This window comes from Chlorocebus sabaeus, chromosome 10 (genome assembly GCF_047675955.1).
Source record: "Chlorocebus sabaeus isolate Y175 chromosome 10, mChlSab1.0.hap1, whole genome shotgun sequence".
In the NCBI taxonomy this organism is placed as follows: domain Eukaryota; kingdom Metazoa; phylum Chordata; class Mammalia; order Primates; family Cercopithecidae; genus Chlorocebus; species Chlorocebus sabaeus.
In genome coordinates, this window is record NC_132913.1 from 68,732,511 (window position 1) to 68,754,920 (window position 22,410).

The 22,410-nt window shown below is 35.2% G+C and overlaps 1 protein-coding gene across 1 annotated transcript in view; it reads left to right on the forward strand.

Annotated features, from left to right (window-relative positions):
* The window catches only part of ITGA4 (integrin subunit alpha 4), a 77,313-nt gene that overhangs the window by 13,031 nt on the left and 41,872 nt on the right, over positions 1–22,410 (forward strand). Inside the window, exons 3-11 of the mRNA XM_007965535.3 lie at positions 4,433–4,539; positions 4,632–4,761; positions 8,236–8,303; positions 9,593–9,722; positions 11,046–11,131; positions 11,813–11,875; positions 11,967–12,104; positions 15,334–15,445; positions 21,999–22,093. Coding sequence (XP_007963726.2) covers positions 4,433–4,539; positions 4,632–4,761; positions 8,236–8,303; positions 9,593–9,722; positions 11,046–11,131; positions 11,813–11,875; positions 11,967–12,104; positions 15,334–15,445; positions 21,999–22,093 — 929 coding nt within the window. The remainder of the gene's footprint in view (positions 1–4,432; positions 4,540–4,631; positions 4,762–8,235; positions 8,304–9,592; positions 9,723–11,045; positions 11,132–11,812; positions 11,876–11,966; positions 12,105–15,333; positions 15,446–21,998; positions 22,094–22,410) is intronic.

The window sequence follows — 22,410 nt, forward strand, 5'->3', positions numbered from 1 at the left end:
CTCCCTTCCATTGATTCTAATGTCCAGCCAAGGCTGAGTACTGAGTGGGAAAGGAGTGGACTCAGGATCACACAGGTTAAGGGAGAAAAGCTTTGGAGAAGGCCATGATCACAAGATGATCATGTGAAGGTCTTACCTCTTCTGCTAAGATTCTGCAGGCACAACAAAAGAAAAGAGAAGCTGGGCATGGTGGCGGGCACCTATATCCCCAGCTACACAGGAGGCTGAAGTGGGAGGATTACAAAAGCCCAGGAGTTTGAGGCTGTAGTGAGCTAAGATCACTCCACTGCACTGTAACCTAGGTGACAAGTGAGATCCTCACTCTCTAAAAAAGAAAAAGAGAAAAAGTCCCAGAAATTAAGAAAAAAGCCAGAACACTAGGGGGAATTACAGGATGTTCTCTGAACAGATTCTAGCCTGTAACCAGTACTTGAAAGTTACCTCAGTATTATCATTGCTGTTGGGGGCTGCCTCTATGGTAAAAGCAGTGTTAATAAGTGAAAAGGGGAAACATATCTAAATGTAGTATATGTATTTGCTCACTTATTAAGATTGGTTTTTCTTCTGTGGAAGAATCATTGTTTCATGACTATTTTCATGAACTTTCTTTCTGGCTGTGCATTCATTCTTTTTAACACATGTTTTGAATTAAGATATATATCAAACAAATAGAAGATGCCTAGTCAAACCATAATAGAAGTTTTGAATTGTTTTTCATCTACTGACCTTTCCATTTCAGCACCCATTTCTGGGCTGTTTGTCGGGGGTGGGATTATGACAAAGATAGAGTCCTGGGCAAGATGAATGAGGTCACTATTTACTAAGCCTTGGAAGTAGGCCAGAAACATTGTAAATAAATAAATGTAGTGAACCCTAACAAAAACGAAAATACTTCTTCCTACAGGATATTAATCAATTTTACCATAATTTCCTCTGAGTGATCGTATCCTGTGTGTCTGAGAACCCTTGAGTACTGATGTTGAGTCATCTGTCAGTATCTAAGAGTGGATTAACTAACAACTGTATAAGAGATATTTGAAAATTAATGCATCAGAAATGTTATCTATATATTAGAAGGCAACTATTATTTGGAACCACATTGTGACAGATATGAGATTACATCTAGTGGCATTTTGACCCCCACCCCACCAATTTCCCACTTACAAACCTGCCATATGTTTTTCTATTTGAAATCTCTTCTGCTCACGGGTGAATGAACCACATCACTGGCTTCCTGGGAATGTTCTTCCCACATTTATTCTTAGGTAAACATCTCTTTCTTGTGGCTTCTGGAGGGCTATTTCTTCTCCTGTTTCTAAGAATCATTATTTTTAACCTACAGTAAGGAGAAGGGAAGGGCATGAGCCACACTGGAAAGAAATCCCAGGACTTTGGTGAGACTACATGGGACACATCTTAAAATAGCCTAATGATTTAGTGGCTGTTTTCCCAGAGAGCTGAGAGACACTCATATGGAGAGAAAGAAGTTTCAGGGAAGTGATGTTAGTAAGTGGGAAAGTGAGTAGTTTGTGATGTGTGTAAACCTCAGTGTGAGCCTGGGCAGTGATGACATTGTGATGCCACCTGACGGAGCTAAAACTAAAACCAGGAGGAGGCAATGCAGAATATTAAACAGATAACAGTTCATAATGCAAGAGTTTGTCTAGTCTTCACTTAGAAATTTACAAAACAGTTCAGCTAAGAAACAGATAACAATACACTATTTTTGCACGTAATTTTTTGGCCATTTCCATCAAGCTATTTACATGGTATTTTGTGGTTTGAAACTATTTGTCTGTTTTTAATCTTCTGGGTGGATTTGTCTAGAATAATAGATTTGTTTCTAAATATTGGATGTAATCGTAATGAAAGTGTCTATTAAACATGCCATGTTTTTTGTGAGCCCCATCCTCTCCTGTCCTTGATTTTCCTCTTGCTCAGTTGTCTTAACTGAGTGTTGACTATAACTTCACAAAAACTTGAGTATTTTCAGAGGGTATTTATTAACGTGGCTTGTAGTGAATAACAGGAACTTCGTGTAGACCGAATCTACCATTATCTATTTTTGACAGCAAAAAATCGATTTTAATGAAAACTGAAAATTGTATTATAATGAAAATGAAAATGCTTTGTCTGTCATTCTGTTTTACTTTAAATTCTGTTGATTTGGCATCAGGTAGCCACAATAACAACTCCCTGTTTTAGGACCTTACTTATCTCCCACACACAATTTTTTTTTTCCTCCTATCATCTTCCCTGTTTTCCCCTTCTCTTTTCCTGTCATTTCTGTCTTCATCCTTTGCTTTCTCAATTTAACACGGAGACTTTATGTGTCTACCTGGACCATTCTTTATCAAGGTTTGAGCCACAGCAAGGCTCCTTTCCAAATCTAATAGCAACCATTGCCATTCAGCCCTAGCATTCTTTGTCCAGACCTAGTCTTAGTCCTCCTCCCTTCAGTCTAGTTCTCCAGGAAGCCATTACCAGTTAGTGGGAGTTGTCATTATTCTATGTGTATGCTGTCCAGAAAAACATTCTCTGCATTTCATAGTAACAGTGTTCCTGACCATGAGAACCACTTAGGGCAGGGATCCCCAATCCCTGGGCTGTGGATGGGTACTGGCCCGTGGCCTGGTAGGAACTGGGCTGCACAGCAGGAGGTGAGTGGTGGACCAGTGAGCATTGCTGCCTGAGCTTTGCCTCTGTCAGATGATCAGTGGTGGCATTAGATTCTGGTAGGAGTGCAGACCCTATTGTGAACTGCGCAGGCATGGGATCTAGGTTGTGCCTTCCTTGGGAGAATCTAATGCCGGATGATCTGAGGTGGAACAGTTTCATTCCAACCCTCACCACTGTCCATGGAAAAATTGTCTTCCATGAAACCAGTCCTCGGTGCCAAAAAGATTGGGAACCCCTAACCTAGGGTAATCAGGGCCTCACCTGGACCTGCTAAAGCAGAATCTCTGGAGGAGGGGGCTCAAACATTTTCTTCACTTCAGTTGTGATTAAAGGTTTTGTTTTTCCTCAATGACATTTTGGAAAACAAAAGTATAAACAAACATCTTCCCACACTCCTTAAACAAAATGTCTCCTACCCAGAAGACTTAGTGCAAATAATTTCACTTCTCAAATATTACCTTACCAGGCATGGTGGCTTATGCTGGTAATCCCAGCACTTTGGGAGGTCAAAGCAAGAGGATCACTTGAGGCAAGAGTTCAAGACCAGCATGGGTAACATAGTGAGACCCCCATTGGTACCAAAAAAATAAGTAAAGATATTAGTCTGTATCTCTGTAAGGGTTCTGAGTTTGCCCAGGAAACTACATTTAGGGGTCAACATTATAGGAGGAGACAAAGTGCCAATGATATAGAGAGAATGGTCACCATAAATTCATGAAAACTTGGTACCTAGTGACCAGTGTTCAAAATTAACAAACCCGAGTTCCACATCCTTATCCAATCAAATTGATGCTAATGTATTTAACTGCCAGGAATTAAGAACAGATGCAATAGAATTTTCATATGCCAACTGAAGAGGGTGAAAATAAAGACAGCAAAAAGAATCTTAGGATACTGCATCTTACTCCCCCCACAAAGTAACTTATTTGAAATTACTTAACATAGGATTTTAGTAGGAACCCAGCTATAACACACAGAATTTTTGCTAACCAAAAAATGATCACTGTGAAGACCACTTCTTATATAGTATAGAAGCACTATCTAGTACATGAGTATTTTATTTATGTTTGGCTATTCATGCATTTGCCGAAGTGTCTATTGAAGTTTTTTTATTTACTACTGAGATAATCTGGTTTTCCAAATCACTTTATCTCTGTGGAAAACATGGGTCATATTCCAATAAATGTAAACATAGGGCAGTTTCTTATAAACGCAAGGCTTTATTGGTATGCTAATTCTATGTTCCACTTTCCGCATGCTTAATCATCACCTTCCAGCTCCAATAAATTGTACCTTAATTGCTGAGAATGTTTTATAGTCTTTCTATTCTTAATATCTCAGTAGAAGAAACATTTTTTAAAGTGCTCTGATAAGATTGCTTACATTGTTAGATAAATGGCTAAATCTTTTCCAAACGTTAGACACAGCGGTTGTAGTTGCACAACCGGGTATTAGCTTTAACTGGTTTTCCTACTCCTAGTCCTGTTAGCTATCTCTTATATGATTGAGTCTCTCTCTTCATGGTGCTACCAGTCGTTTCTACAACATGGTCATTTCTACAACAAAAGTCACTTTGTATTAGAGAATAATTATGTTGGCACAGAGTAATTCACATTTATCCTCACATTGTGCACTGAATATAAGATAGAGAAGTAGTTAACGGAAAAATACTGGGGATGAGTGCACAGTTTTATCTGCTTTTGTAGAGTGTTTTCAATACAACTGATGATAAAATTATTTTCAAATGCTATAGGTAGCCCTAATGGAGAACCTTGTGGAAAGACTTGTTTGGAAGAGAGAGACAATCAGTGGTTGGGGGTCACACTTTCCAGACAGCCAGGAGAAAATGGATCCATTGTGGTAGGTATTGGAACTGGTCCACTGATCCATCGTGAAATCAGCTATCCTGGGTGCAGCTTTCACATCATTTGGTCTACTTTTATTTTATTCAGACTTGTGGGCATAGATGGAAAAATATATTTTACATAAAGAATGAAAATAAGCTCCCCACTGGTGGTTGCTATGGAATGCCCCCTGATTTACGAACAGAACTGAGTAAAAGAATAGCTCCATGTTATCAAGGTAAGGCATTATTTTGATACTAATTAGATAAAGATAAGTAAGTGAATATCTCTTAGTGTTTTAAATGTATATTCAAGTTTAGATGTTCAGAAGAGAGGGAGATCTTCTGAGTAATTATGTTCTTTTTAGCTACTCAATTTCTTTCTTTACCTAATTGCAATAGCATTATTTTTCATAAATGTACTTTGCTATAAAAATTCTACAATTTGAATAACTCTGAAATCTAGCTGGTAACTATCCACTTTTGCATTAAATTTACTTTCAGTTTGGTGTGAGTGAGACTAGTACCCAGCAAATAAAGGATATTTAAATTGTGAAATTATATTGGAAGTCTGATTAACAAGAAAGACTTTAGGTTTCCTGTTACCTTTAGCTTCCAGGAGTAATCAGGAAGAATAATCAGTGTAAGCAAATCCTTCGTTCACACTCACTATCTCTTTTTCTAATTCACATGTTTTCCTTTAAGCAGCAAGAGATTGGTGTCTTGAGTTTGAAACATTTTTCTCATGGTAACTATGCTATAGGTAGCATCAGCAAGTACAGAGCTAGGACATAACAGAAGTGAGCAGAATTGGGGTGAATGTCAACAGAGCATATCAGATGATATCTGCAGCAAAACTAAAATCCAACAATGTGTCTTTAGGTAGCTAAGAAACATATGAATGCAAATTTCTAATTTTCTAACCACCCTCACTCTCAAATCCCTCAGCACCCAAAGAAAAATTGTATTGGTTGGCAAAACTTTGGCCAGGTATTTGAGTTCAATTATTGATGCTAATAAGATGTGGGTCTTTCTTCCCTGGAATGTGACATCACAAAGCAGCTTATATTACATATATTTCTATTTTGCCTTTGGATACCTAAAAGGTAAAAAAGTGAATATTGATTCTCAGTTGCAATAAAACTCAGTCTTGGTTTCTGATTGTTTGCTATCTTCTTTTTCCTAATAGTTTTCAGTTTATCTTTAAAACATTTTCATAGTAGAGTTTTTAATTTTTCTCAGATATACCTAGCCACATACTATAAAAATCTCAAAATGCCATAAACCTAACACATCTCCAATTGTAAAATACAGGATCATGTAAGATATATATTTTTAAAAGGGATGAAAACTCCTGACTATAAGTGGTCATTATAAATGACTTACCAATTTATTTAAGTTTTCTGCTTAGCAAAGCCAAAAGGAAGCTGTGGTTCCAATTCTTATTTTCATAGAAGTTTACTTATATCAGTTTTTTGGAAAAAGCAAAGCTTTGCCCCCTTAGTAAGTTCCAAAAGCGTTCATTCATGGGGTTTTGTAATAAGAGACCTTTATGTCCATGCAAATCTTGATTCAGTCTATATTTTCAGTTGGGCAAAATCTAAGAAAGGAGACTCTCTTCAATAAATGGTATTAGCAATAGCAAAGACATGGAGTCAACCTAAATGCCCGTCAATGTCAGACTGGATAAAGAAAATGTGATACATATACACTGTAGAATACTATACAGCCATAAAACATAAATAGATTGTGTCCTTTGCAGCAACTTAGATGGAGCTGGAGGTCAATAACCTAAGCAAACTAACACAGGAACAGAAAACCAAATACCACATGTTCTCACTTATAAGTGGGAGCTAAACATTGAGTACATATGGACACAAGGGACACAAAGTAGGCACAAACACTGGGGCCTACCTGATGGTAGAGGATGGGAGGAGGGAGAGGATCAAAAAACTACCCATCGGGTACTATGCTTATTACCTGCATGGAGAAATAATCTGTACACCAAACCCCCACAACACGCAATTTATGCAACAAACTTGCACATGAACCCTGAACCTGAAAGTTTTTTTTTTTTTTTTAATGCCTTTGGGAAAATTGGCTATACGCATGCAAAAGAATGAAATTGAACCCTTATCTTAGCAAATATACCAAAGTCAACTAAAATGGGTTAAAGACTTAAACATAATACCTGAAACCATAAAAATTCTAGTGGAAAACATAAGAGAAAAGCTACTTGACATTAGACAATGAGTTTTTGGAAATTATACCAAAAACTCAGACAATAAAAGCAAAAATAAATGAGACTACATTAGAAAGCTCCTGTATAGCAAAGGAGACAATCAACAGAGTGAAGAGACAGTCTGTAGAATGGGAGATAATATTTGCATAATTCTGATAAAGGGTTAATATTTAAAATATATAAGGATCTCACCAACTCGATAGCAACAAACCAAATAACCTGATTAAAAAATAGTCAAGAGAACAAATGACTTTCTTTCCAAAGAAGGCATCAAAATGGCCAATAGGTAGATGAAAAGGTGTTCAACATTACCTATCATCAAGGAAATGCAAATTACAAACCACGATAAAGTATCACTTCACACCTATTAGAACTGTCATTATGAAAAAGGTAAGAGATAACGAGTGTTGGCGAAGATGTGGAGAAAAGGGAACCCTTGCACACTGTTGGCGGGAATGTAAATTGGTACAGCCATTATAGAAAACAGTAGAGAAGTTACTCAAATTAAAAATAAAACTACCATATGGTCTAACAATCCCTCTTCTGGCTATATATCCAAAGGAAATGAAATCAGTACCACATAAAGAGATCTGTGCTTTTATGTTCATTGCAGCAGCATTCATGATAGCCAAGTTACAGAAACAACCTTAGTGTCCATTGACAGATGACTGAATGGATAAGGAGTTGTGAGATGTATGTATACACACATATATACATAAACATATACAATGGAGTATTATTCAGCCTTTAAAAAAGGAAATCCTGTCTTTTGTGACAAGATGGATGACCCTGAAGGACATTATTTTAAGTGAAATAAGCTAGGCACAGAAAGACGTACTGTATGATCTCACTTATCTGTGGAATCTAAAAAAGTCAAATACATAGAGAAGAAGGTGAGAAGAGAGAGGGTTAGGATGGGGAGATGTTGGTGAAAGTGTACAAAGCTGCATTTGTGTAGGATGAATAAGTCTAGAGATCTAATGTACAGCATGAGGACTGGAGTTAATTATTGTGCACTGGAAGTTTGCCAAGAGAGTAGATTTCACTCTCAATGCACAAAAAAGATGACTGTGAGGAGGTATGTATGTTAAGTGTAGTAACTGTTTCACTATGTATATGTATGTCAAACGTGATGTTGCACACCTTAGCTATATACAGTAAAAAGAAAACATGGACTCAAAATCATAAACCCTACCTCTGTCTTATTTGACAAAATTTTTTTGAGTATATGCTGTGTGTGCTTCCTATGAAGAAGCAGAGGGAGATATTTTAATTGCCATTTTATAGGAATATTTTGAATATTAATATGGAAGGGATTTGTTAAATTATATCAAGGTTACTGGTTTTTATTTTTAAAAAGTACAAACTATAGACCTTAAAGGACGTTTCTTTAAGAATTAAGAAACAAATTATGGAGATTATATATTTATTTTAAGATATAATTCTGAGTTGTTTTAATATTTCATTTTAGATTATGTGAAAAAATTTGGAGAAAATTTTGCGTCATGTCAAGCTGGAATATCTAGTTTTTACACAAAGGTAATTGTTCGAAAAATAGCTGCTATAAATGTTAACATATAGAGTCTTAATTCTTCTCATGGTTTGGAAGACTGATATGTTTTAAAGTAAAAACTGTGAAACATCTTCTTGTCTCTTAAATTTGAGTATTACAACTTCATTTTTGCCACTCAAAAATTCCACATATATTTCAATAAAATATCAATATTTAGATGGCTATGCTACATAAGATGAACTAAAATCTATAGTGAATAATATTTCTTCAATAATTTAATGAAAAAAGTAGCTACAGTTAATTATCTTGTTAACTTAGGTATTGAAAATAACCCAAGTGTGTTATTATAAATTTCTAGTTGAGGGGCAAAGGAAGCATATTAGTCTATATTTTTCATTAAAATTATTATAATTGGGAAATTTAAGAACTTAATACCCACTTAAATCAGATAGATAATATTCCCAAGATTTTTTACTCTCTTTTTAACATTCTAGGATACCTATGAAAGGGCACAGTTGTACTCAACCCCAAATCTCTCAGTTTTTCTTAAAAACACACTGAATTCAGAAATGTTTTTTGAGTCCATGAAGATCAGGCTATATCAAGTTTGGGGTTGACAGTGTCTGAAAATATTAACAGTTATATTAAAATGCTTCAAATGCTTACAAAGAAAATGCTTTCTTCAGTTTAAGTTGACCTTTTTAAAGTTTAGGAGTATAGAAATATGCTAAAGAGATTTAATTGCTGAGAGTTTTCATACTATACCAGACAAGGGCATGCTCGTTCCAGTCTTCTCCTTCTCCTAAATTCCTATGTATAACAAAATGTGCCCCATATTCCATTGAACTTTTTTCCCCTAAGCTAACATTATTAGAAAAATTAGTGGTTCTTTGCAAATTGAAATAAATTAAGTCCACTTTTTATTATTTGGCAACACATGATCATCTCCGTAATTAGCACTCATGAATTACCCACATGTGATTTTCTTTAATAGGAACCATATTGCCTGTCTCCCAAAAGCTTACCCTAGAGTTCAGTACTTCTCCCTTCAACTTTTGAAATCCACTGATAAATGTGTTAAATGAGAATTTCAGAGTTTCTTCTCTGAGATTTCACTTTTAGGTAGAAATCCATTAGCCAACTTCTCTGGCTTTTTTGTTTGTTTTTTCCTGGTATGTTTTAACTTCACAGAATATTCCTACTTCAGGAATTTATTATAAAAATATGTTCTCTTCACTATTGTGTATCTGGAGGAGGTTTGGGGTGGTGAGCTTAAACTTTAAATAATAATAGCTTTTTTTTTTTTTTCTTACAGGATTTAATTGTGATGGGAGCCCCAGGATCATCTTATTGGACTGGCTCTCTTTTTGTCTACAATATAACTACAAATAAATACAAGGCTTTTTTAGACAAACAAAATCAAGTAAAATTTGGAAGTTATTTAGGTACTATAAAAATGGACAAACTTAAATGATCTCTACCTTACAAATACTAGTACTATAATTATAAATAAGGAAAATATATTTTCCAAAGATGTAAGTGGCCAGTATAATTACAGTGATAATTAGGCAGTTCAGAAACTGTCTCTTAAGGATAGGATTTATGAAAATTTAGTTAACTTAATATTTTACATTTACACATGTGACTAAAATAATCAATATATAATTCTTAATAGAACTCCTAGTTTAATTTACTCTTTGTAGTTCACTTTAGGAAACACTAGTAAGTTTGTATCTTTATGCAGTCAACCGATTATACAGGTTGTTTCTGTTGAGTGCTTCCCATATCTCAGGAACTTTTTGTGAGAACTTTACATGAATTAACTCATTTAAACATCTGTGTAAGTATAGTTTCCTTAAGGACCAACTGAAAGCCAGTGGTACTGTCCACCACATTCCAGATGAGGGGCTCCATGAAGCATATGGGTCTACAAATGGCTCATTGACCTTCACCTCATAAGTTCTTAGAATATTTCCCAGAGCTTAACTATTTTTATCATCTTCCTCCTCCTCACTATCATCTCATAAGTCAATAGTAGGATACTTTATCATCTGTATTTCAACAGAAATGCAAAGTTTTCTTGCATTAATGTCCATTACAAGAAAATAAATGCTTTTCCTAAAGATTTTCAGAAAATCCATGTTTGTTTAAACTGTATGTGTGTCAAATGTGAGCATCTTACACTCAGAAATAATTATAAAACAAGCACTCTTTCTTTCCATTCAAACAGAAGAAATTTCAAGTAGAAGAATTTGTTACAATTCAATGTTTTCTTGTTTATGATTAAAGGATTCTTTGAAATAGTTCAAGAAATATAACTTGATATGCCTTTTATTACATAAAATAAAATTACCTTTTGTCATCAAAAATTCATCACAAAAGAAAGATTTGGTGGCAAAAAAGCTGAACTTTAGCAGGATTTTTATTTAAGGTTTAAAGTTTTCATTTCCCAATTAAGATGTTATATTTAATATACTCTAAAATATGTCTGTTGTAATCCTAGAAACTGATTATACTCCACCAGATGTAAAGATGCTATTTTCAATTTCTAGGACTTAGAAATACAAACCATATGATTGCAGTTTTGTAACACATATCAAAATTGCATAAAACATAATGAATGACCGATTTTGAGTTATCTCTATGCTAAATATTCTTAACTGCTTAATGTCATTTTGAATTGGGTATCACTTAATTTTATGATCTATTTTACCTATATTACCATATGATGTGCTTTACCCAGGACTCTCATACTTTCTTCCTTAAAGGATATTCAGTTGGAGCTGGTCATTTTCGGAGTCAGCATACTACTGAAGTAGTCGGAGGAGCTCCTCAACACGAGCAGATTGGTAAAGTAAGAATTACATTTTTATATTTATTTCTTCACAAAGGTTCAAATACATTGCATGAATAAGATATTAAAGGAGAAACTGCATACGTAAGGAAAGAAAGATTCGAAATGATGAACAGGTTATTACATTTAGTGGAACTGGTGAAAGATGTTATGGTTTTAGAAGAAATTTAGCAAAACACTTTCTGAAAAATTACAAAAGTCAAATGAGACTTTGTTTCCTTTAAGAAAATTATAAGATAGAACTATCTAAAAATGTCCAGGGAGTATATGGTGAACAGTTTCACAGCTGAAAAGAAGTTGAGGCAACTATATATTTTGTGGTAAGACTAGAAAGAAGGAAATATTATTTCTGGTTTTAGTTTTTGCTATGTTGCTATGTGAACATTGGTCACTCAGCTTTTCTGAGTCTTACTTTTGAAAAGTGAGGCAAACAACACTTCCTGTGTCCCCTCTATAGGATCAATAAAATACTTCCTGAGAAAATACTTTTGCAAGTAAGGCATATTAATGTAACAGTGGATCCCAAACCCTTTTGTGTCACTCTTAAAAGGATTTATTTTTATATTTGAGCAATTAACTGCAAGTTGTAAAAATTCATGTTTCAATCAAACAGAAATGAGTGGGGTTGTAAAATATATATGGTATTCATAAAAACTTTTCTAATTATTTCCCCAATTACAGGCATATATATTCAGCATTGATGAAAAAGAACTAAATATCTTACATGAAATGAAAGGTAAAAAGGTAATATGTCTCCGCCTTTAGTATCTCTGTGGGCTTTTGCGAGTAACCCCGCTTTTTTCTCAATGAGTGGATCTGGTTTGTTTTGGGACAGCTTGGATCATACTTCGGAGCTTCTGTCTGTGCTGTGGACCTTAACGCAGATGGCTTCTCAGATCTGCTCGTGGGAGCGCCCATGCAGAGCACCATCAGAGAGGAAGGAAGAGTGTTTGTGTACATCAACTCCGGCTCGGTATGTCCAAGTGTCCCAACTGGAAGCCATTTATGGAATTATGATCAAAACTGAAATTGGTCTTATTCCAGAGATCTGAGATTATTTTCAGGGTTTTTTTATTGACAAAAGTTAAAATTCTAATACTGTACTGATGCTCTAAAAATGAAATGGAATATGATGATGAATGGGAAAGTATCTCATTTTGATATTCATATATGAAATAGATTGTTAGGGAGTTTCTCTGTTCACAGCTTGTGTGTGTTCACTCTGGTAGCTGAAATTTCTTTCAGTTTTATGTTGATACTAATCTAATTTGAAAGAATAATTTTTATACCTCCTTCAAAATAGAGATTTCTTAATAGTTCTGGTTAAGGTCCTTATATAAATTATAAAATATTACTAGGACTAGAAGATGAATAATTAAGTATTTTCAATTTCTTAATTTAAAAACAATTAGAAACAAGATGTGTTTTGTTAAAACATTAATTTTCATAATTCATATATATTATGCTCTTGATAATAATATAAAATTGGCACAGTTTATTCCACAGTGGATATATTAATTGTATAAATAGGTAATTACTGACTATAATTCAATTTTAAATTATTGTGGTAGAAACTGACCACTTGATAATTCAAAGACTTTCTGGCCTTATCTTGCCAGCCTAGATTCTTGACATTAGGTCAAAACAAAAAATTTATGGAGTCTTAATGAGATCTTCTTGGCCTGTTCCTTTGATTTGAAAACAAGAGTGGGCTTGTGAGAAGACCAGTTCATTTCTGATGGCATAGCATTTTTCAGTCAGGATTCAACAAAGTGGACTCTGTTTCAAGAAAGTATTTGTAACTATGTTCAGTCAATGGTTTCAGAGCATTTAGCAAGTTCTTATATTAAGCATCAGACTAAACTCTACAATTTAAGAAAGAAAACATCTAGTCCTACAAATGGAAGAGTCTCAAAGTTTAAAATACAGAGCAGGGAAGTTATTTATGCTTTGGTATTTCCTAGACTGTATTTAACCTACATTTAATAGTAAAAGCAAATTATCTACACAGTGATCATTAAATCTCATTAATAGTGATATCAGATAATTTTCTTCCATAGATTTCACATTTCCATTTCCAAAAATAGTGGTCTTTGTACTGGCTACATCCTCATGCTGCAAATTTCTCTCATCTTCCTCTTTACAACTAAACATCCACATGTATACCTAAAGTAAAGCAACATAGAATCATTTTCCCCCATTGCAATCTTAATCTCATTAAGAAAAAAAGAAAAAAAACAGATAAACCCTTCTACCCACTTGGCTACCCTCCTGTTCTTCCCTCATGCCTACCTTGAGGCACTGCTCTTACTAAACACTTGAATTAATTTAATAAGTGATTTCAGCTTTTAAATCCTCTGATATAGTCTTCCTTTGCTCCATTTAACCTCTAATTTCTCAACTCTCTGAAATGGCGCTAACCACTAAGTGGCATTTATTTACATTGATTCGATTTGCTGATGTCTGTTCTTCTGTAGTATAGATGCCATGTGGAGAGATATTGTGTCTTGTTTACCGCTGTTTCATCAGGGCTTGAAAGAGTCCTAGACAAGTAGGTGAAATTGTTTTTGAATGAACTCAAGAAAGAATGATACTTGAGTGACTCTGGCTTCTACCTACTTGTACTAAAATAGCTCTCAGGGGTTCCCAGTGAACTCTCAGTCACCACTCTCTGTGACTAGGGAATACTTGAAGAATAGTGATCACCTCTTCCTATTGAAACTCTCCTTCCAGAACTTCAGAGCCATTGCACTATCTTAAGTCTGTACCTTGTCTGTTGTCCCTGGAGCCTTTTCACCCTTCTGCTCTTTAATTTAGACATTTGCCCAGGAGCCAAGCTGTTTTATCCCTGACTTCTTTGAATCAGTCATTCACTGCTTCAGCGTCAAGTGATTATAAAGATGATTCCCAGTCATCTTAGTTCATTTAAAATAAAATAAATGACATTTAGTGAGTATCTGAAATGTAACCAGGACTATAAAAAGAGGTAATAATCATAGAGCTGTCCCCAGGACTTCAGGATCTTGTGAAGACACCAATGGGAGTAAACAATTGACTACGACGTGGTACATGGCACATTGTAAGTACATACGAAGTGGAAGAAGTGATTCCCTTTAGGTCAAGAAGCTTTTACAGAGGAAGTAGTGTTTGAGAAAGACAAAAATCAGAATTTTTCTATTGGAAAATTCACAAATGAAGACACTTAACAAGGAAAGAACGTGTATATGCTTAAGGAGTGCCAAGTAGATTTGAGAAGAAGAAAGGATAGGGCCTTTTCTCTTTTTAATACAAAGGACTGACATGATCAAAGTTTGCGAAGAGAACTGATAGCTGTGATTGTAACAGCTAATTATTACATTATTGAATGTCTTATTGTAGTAACTCATCTTCCTCCTTCCTAGTTATCCATTGACTAATCTATGTTCCACTGCTGCTGGTTCCAAAGACCAACTTCAAGCATGTCACTCCTCAGAAACCTTCAGTGTTTCCTGTTGTTCCCTAAATTAAGAGTAAATTTTCCTTGACAATCAAGATGCTACACTATAAGACTGCAATCTGACATTTTTGTCTCATTCATTATACATGCCATTCATTAGAGCCAAATTCTTTGGAATTTGTTTTGCTGCTGGTTTTCTCTGTGTATCAAAATTATGCTTATCCTTCAATAGCCACCTGGCATGCCATCTCCTTTATGAAGTCTCTTCTGTTATAATTAGATTTTTTATTTATTTATTTTTGCTTCTTGATATTGTAAAGCAGTTTCTGCTTCTCAGTCATTTGTATGCTTGGGCTAAGTCCTCCCTGTAACTGTGGGCTTATTGAAGAAAGGGAATGTGTTTTATACACACACTTCCTTGCCCCCTTTCACCTTTTCACTCTTTGCACAGTGTGTTGTCTTTAGTAGAAGCTCAATAAATATTTGCTAAATTGAATTATCAAAATGATTTATTGGATTTTCAAAGCTAGAGATCATGAGTTTGACAATTTTTTATGTCCTCTGAGCTCTAATCATACTATTATGTGTTGACAGACTCAATAAATATTTATTGAATTGAACTGAGATGTGTGTACTAAAGCTCAGTCTGTAGTTTGTCCAACTTGTTTGACGCATTAGAAAAAATCCATATCCAATTACAACAGTAAATTGTGTAAAGTTGTCAGGGAGTGTTATAATGATACCGTTTCTCTCCCTTTCTATCTAGGGAGCAGTAATGAATGAAATGGAAACAAACCTCGTTGGAAGTGACAAATATGCTGCAAGATTTGGCGAATGTATAGTTAATCTTGGTGACATTGACAATGATGGCTTTGAAGGTAATTAAAATTACCAATTTGGTGCTTGATTTCTGCTTTCAAAATGGTTTATGGAAGAAAATATGATTAAAGTTTTGTATTGTTTACCTTCCTATAGAAAATGGAGCCAGAATGGCATGCTAAGTTTTTTCTTTTCTTTAGTGTTATGTATGACTTCTCAGTTTGTCACCCATTGATCTTTACCGCTGTTAATAATGGATGATATTCAAAATACTTTATTTCAGTGATTCTAAGGCACCATTGATTAGAAACTGCATTGTTATTTATGTGTCCCTAAAAGCTGCCTATTAAGCTGTTAATGCCCACTATTTTTTCATGTTAAGGAAGACCCTGATTTCAGAAATAATAAAATATGGGCAGGAAATGTGTATCATAGACTCATTGGACCATGGTATTTAACTATCAGTACAATAAAGACACTGACCAAACCCAACAGAGGCTGGCTGCAGAGCTGGAGCAGGGTTCTGGAAGCCCTCTGCTTTGCCAGGCATTCCCTATAGCCATGTTGTGGGAGGATCTGGGGAATTCGAGAAGAGATTCTGAGCAGGCCACTGGGAAGCCTGGGGACAGTGGCTGTTTACCCACTGATACTGAAGTTTTTCACTAACTGAATAGATGGTAGTGTGGTAACTGTGCATATCGCCATGGATATCAGTCCTGTTGTTAAAATCCCTGCATCTACTAGCATTCTCTATTAAAAATTTGCTTTTATCAGTCTAGTTCTAAGTGGTAAGTAACTGAGTCTGTTAAAATTGTGCATGAAATGATGAATAGGTTTAAGAGGAGAATGTGCAATTTCCTGGAGTTCAACACATAAGTATTTGATACTTAATTTTAGGGTTCATAATTGTCATCTTGATAAGGCCATTGGCAATTAGTATATGGTAATTTTAGGCTACAGCTTTCTCAGAGATTAAAGTGATGGGGTACTATAAATTCTCATCTCCTTAATGGTCTTCTTGTACCTAGATACCACAATCTACTTTAAATATATAAAATGCGTTATTCTACACGAAAAGTCAGTTATTGCATACATGCTTCCAGGGAACCTTCTTAAATGTAAAATAGTGTAACTATGTTATACAAGTATTACTGTTCTGGATTTTTTGTTTACTATTTTAAAACTGAAAGGAGAGAAGAAATATATGTGTATACTTTTGGTTATTATGATTACACATAATATTTTAATAAAACATGTATGGAGGGGAGCCTCTCTGTACCCCACCCATCACTAGCTTCCCCCTACTTCCCTTACCCTACCAGAACCCCAGGTTGGGCACTGGCTCATTTTCACAATAACCTCATCCCGGACAGGGGTGAGGGAAGGTGTTGTGGCTATTTTGTTTAATTGGAACTGTAAGAGGGATCATGTCTTGTTTTATGCCCTTCCTAGAAAGGGGGCGGCACACCTGGTTTGCACTCCTGTATTGGCCATTGCTGCCGTCACTCATCACATTGAGTCCACATCCCTTGAGAGTTTGTATACATTCAAGTCAGCACTGCTCCTATGCAGCCATCCAGTGTCATAGAAAAGCAACTCACTGATAACTGATCTCTCCATTCAGAAGTGTGCAGTTTTAATGTACAGCAATAAGAAACTGTTATTTTATTATCTTTTTATTAAAAGTCTGATTTGATTAAAAGCAAAAAATTTTATTATGTTTGATGTTACATCTCATAAGTAACCAGCAATTCCGTGATATTTATTGAACATTTATTTTGGGTCAGATGTACCATATCAGGTACAGACTATGTACCATAATAAATGAAAATGAAGAAAATAGTGGCACCCTTTTTTATAGTTCTACAATCAAGTAGAAAATAAAAGTAATACTTGAAAACATAAGCCTTATTTAGTGGCAAATTTAAGGGTTCTACCTAATAAAGACCTGCGGATAAAACCATGTTTATGCATTTTGATATGCCATGTGTGTTGTATAGACAACCCAATTCTTTCTTTTAAAAACACAAAATCACTGTTTAGTAAAACACTTTATTATTTTTCTGTCTTGTTTGAATTGGCACATTTAAGGAAGACCACTATTTTTACCCTTTTGAATGTGAAAAATATATGTATGTACACATAGAAATTATTTTTGTGGCATCAAAATGTCAATGACAAATTTGAATTATTGTTATAGTTAGAGCTGTAAAACTGTCATGAGCAATAGGCAAATTCCCTTATTAGAATTACTCTAGTACCTGGGAAAAGCCCAAGTAATTTTCCAGTGGTGCGAAGGACAGACAGAGAGTATTCTGTCAATGAGACTTAGGAAGAGGACTTCGGAGGGGACTTTCAGGGGACAGTGCAGTCTCTTAGTTTATATAGGAGACCCTGGGCTTCACATAACTCTTGTTTCGCTAAAAGCCCTCAGCACGCCACTCCTAAAGGTAATACCTTTATGTCTGGAAGGTTATTATGCAAATGATTTTTTAAAGTATTTCTGCATATTTTTGTGCTATTTATAATGCCTTTTATAATTCACAGCATATTTACATTTAGTGGCTACATTAACACTTCAATGAGTGTTTATAATGCCATATATCTTTTTCTACTTGGTCCAGTTATTTATTTATTTATTTATTTTTTGAACCAGAGTCTTGCTCTTGTCGCCCAGGCTGGAGTGCAGTGGTGTGATCTTGCCTCACTGCAACTCTGCCTTCCGGGTTCACGCCATTCTCCTGCCTCAGCCTCCCAAGTAGCTGGGACTACAGGCGCCTGCCACCATGCCTACTGGTTAATTTTTTTGTGTTTTTAGTAGAGACAGAGTTTCACTGTGTTAACCAGAATAGTCTCGACCTCCTGACCTCGTGATCCGCCCGCCTTGGCCTCCCAAAGTGCTGGGATTTACAGGCGTGAGCCACCGCGCCCGGTCCTCCAGTTCTAATTTTATCTTCTATTTTGCCCATAAGTAGGCATTTTCTATATTTTAGATATTAGCAAGACCACTGCTGATGTGGAAACAGGGTGAGTGTGTCCTATTCCACCATGTCTGCCTGCATGAGACAGCAGGAATTTACAAGTTCTTTTTCTTTATGTGTTTATTACTTTGCCCCATCTTGTCTTACTTTATTTTTCTGGGGTGAGTGGGTAAAGATACTTTGTGTTCATGGCAAGAAGTGTAGGATTATGTAGAAAGAGACTCCAATATTGGATGCAAATCACACTTAATGTCTTTATTATGCAAATTTTTGTGGTACTTTGTGTAGCAAAACCTAAGTTATCTTGGCATTTGTCATATCACTTTTCAGTTGTTCTCAAACGGAAAAAAAAAAAATTAGACTCTATTTCCTGTGTCCTTAGAAAAGCAACACAAGCCATTTTCTAAAAAGATGACCAATTGATTTGGCAAAAGTTTAGTGTAAAATTCCTCAAAAGCATGAAAAAATTGGTCAGACTAATATACCTGACATGACCAACAGCAGATAGCATTTTTTATTTCATATGTAAAATAGATTTGACAAGACCGCTATTTATCGGTTTAGTTTCTTTTTTCACCTTGAGCCTTATTATCTGACTTTTAGACAATATGTTTGAATATTTTTAGACAGAACCATGAGTTCTACAATTGTAAATTACAAGCTGTACTATTACTTTGTGTGCACCTGAAATATTGATATATCATCAAATCATTAAGTGAGCACTTCTGTTTTATTTGTTTATAGAGTACAAGTGCCATTTTGTTACATGTATCGATTACATAGTGATCAAGTCAGAGCTTGTGGGTATCTGTCATCCAAATAACATACATTTTTACCCATTAAGTAATTTCTCATTATCCACCCCCAACAACCCCTTTCCTTTCTGAGTCTTCATTGTCTATCATTCTACTTTATACATCCATGTGAATACATTTTTAAAGCACTGATTTATGAGTTAAGAGCATGTGTTATTTTACTTTCTGTGCCTGGCTTGTTTCACTTAAGATAATGACACCCTCCACCAGTTCCATCCCTGTTGCTGCAGAATACATGATTTCCTTTTTTTTAATGGCTGAATAGTATTCGTGTGTGTGTGTGTGTGTGTGTGTGTGTGTGTGTGTGTGTGTGAGAGAGAGAGAGAGAGAGAGAGAGAGAACCTCTTTGACACAGAACAGGAATCGGTATTAGGAAGGGAAATTTGGGGGTATGACCTCTGTTGTTAATGAGTTCGTAGAGCATGGCAATAGCACAGGCTCTGGAGCCAGGCTGCAGGGTTTAAATCCCAGCTCCATGACATCCTGGCTCTGTCACCTTGAGCAGGTTATACCCTGTGCCTCAGTTTCCTCATCTGTAAAGTTGGAGTCAGAATATTTATTTAATATGGTGGTTGTGAGAGTTACTTGGGTAAACGTGCACGAAGCCCATATCACAGTACCTACATTGTAAACAGAAGTGTTGGCCGACACTAATACTAATAATTTTGATTTATATTAAAAGAATGAAAATATTCAGATAAGAAGTAAAAGCAATCGTTAAATATCTGTGTTCTGTATATTGTGTCCCAAATTAAGTTGCATAGGCTTGGAAAACATTTATATATATTTCAAAATGTATCTTTCTCATTTGAATAATAATAGCTAGAACTTTATTATATAACAGATCCAGGTATAATCCAGGAAGTAAGAGTTTGAATCTATATATGTGATAGCCAAAGATTGAAGTGTCCTCTGTATGGAAAAAAATTCATTTGGACCTTTTAAATATTTTGGCTGAAAAGGCTCATCAGTATTTTTCCTAAATACTTGCCTTAATCTAGATCACTCTTGCTAATAACAGATACTGTAAGAATTACATCAACCACTTCACGAACAAGGCTTGTTATTTTTTTCATGTGTTAAGAATCAATGTATAGCAAATTCTACAGCTTTAACCACAGTGGTGGAAGTATAAACCCAGCCCTGATTAAAGAAATTGCTGTCTTCCGTTCAATGGCTATAAGATACTTTTCTCCACTCCTTTTTTTCACGTCCCTCTTCTCCTCCTCCTCTCTTTCTCTTCCTTCCGATTCTTGCTCCTCTGTTCCTGTATGTATATATTCTGCACAAATCTGACTCCAGTTATTCCAAACGAGTTGCCATTCTTCACATGTGCCATGCCGCTTGTTGCTTCCCTGCCCTTACACAGGCTTTTCCCTATCTCTAAATTGCATTTCCCCATCTCTAAATTGCATTTCTCCTTTTCTTCACCTGGCTATGACCTATGGATACTTTAATCTTATCTTGGGCATCATCTTCTATGAAAAGCCTTCTGTAATTTCCACCACTTCCTCCTCATATGCTATGTTATTAGTCTATTCTTACTTGCCATTCCTCCCCACTAAACAATGAGTTTCTTTCTGTGGTACTGCCCTGTTTTGCCAGCTCCAGGCAAATGCCTGGAATATAATAGGTGCTCACTAGCTGTCCAATGAATGAATAAATGAATGGGCATGTTTGCATATGAAAGTTTGAAAAACTTCATACAAGTCAAAAGAGGCTAGCCTTAGTATGTATAAACAAAGCAAATATAGGTGTCTACCATTTCTTTTTAACTGAAACTAGAAAAGCTTTTGCATTTTTACAATTTTACATTGTTTAGCATGGAGTTATACATCAAAGATATGTTTATCTTCATTGAAATAGTAGCCAAAAATTACCACTGTTGATAAAAAGGTTTTCAGTTTGATGGTAATTAGTAATATCATGAAGACAAACTACTTTAGGTTTCTGTTAAAGTAATAAAAAGCCATTGCATATAAATAAATATGTGCATAAATAGACAATACTTGGTAAAATAATGAAATGCTCTTGCAACTGTAGAATATTATTTTTCTCCTTTGTGCTATATATTTATAGCACTTAACCATGTCATTTACTCAGGTTTTCTTATATTAGTTGATCAGATCTTTTTTTCCCCTTGGTATCATAGTCTGACATAATTATATACAGAAAGGTGATATAATCATTATTTTACAAAACAAATCCTTTTTCTGAAATCCTGTGTGTATTGTGTGTGCAGATATCTCTAACAGATACCTTAATCATTTTCATTGGAATAGGAATTAAGTTAAGAGTCATTTTGCAAATAAGGTAAGTCCGGACTCCCAAAGTAAAAATTCTTATGATCAAAATATTCATAGATTATGAGAAGTTATTACATGTGAGGCACTGCTCTAAGCACTTTACAGAAGTTATATCCTTTTATGCTGAGAGTGGTTTTTATTATGATCCCATTATATAGGTGAGAGAATTGAAACACAGATTAAGAAATGGGCCCAGCCTAGCATGGCAGTGCCCAGTGGCAGAGCTTGGATCAGACCCCAGTGGTCTGTCTGTAGAGCCCATGCCCTAATCATTTTGTTAGATTGCCTCTCAGATGCTTCCACTCTGCTTTCTTCCATATACAAACTATTGTGTGCAATCCTGTATATGATGATGATCCTATTTTATTTTTTTCTGTCTGAGGAAGACTGTTATTTTTCATAAAAGAGAGTTTTCTTACGTGATATGAATTAAGGTTCATTAGGTTAGTTTTCGAAGTTGCATTCTTTGTATCAAGAATTTATTTTTCCACTGTTTAAATTCTTGGGTAGATGTTGCTATCGGAGCTCCACAAGAAGATGACTTGCAAGGTGCTATTTATATTTACAATGGCCGTGCAGATGGGGTCTCATCAGCCTTCTCGCAGGTAAGATACTATTCTATTTCCAAAAGAAGCATTGGTTATAATGCGTATCCTTAAAACTTCCAGGGTTATGTGGACTTTTTTTTTTTCTTAATTTTCTCTTTCAAATACTTCACACTTCATTTCACCGTTTACTTATAGTGACAAATGATCTTATTTTAAGGGATTAATAATTCTTCAAACTCCCTTTTTCCATAAATAAGAGTTGTAGTTCATTTCCACCCTAGCTTATCTATTGACCATTAAATATTTGTCTTTGTATTTCATTAAATTGTATTCCGAAGTAATATCCATATGATTCTAAAATATGCCCATTTGGA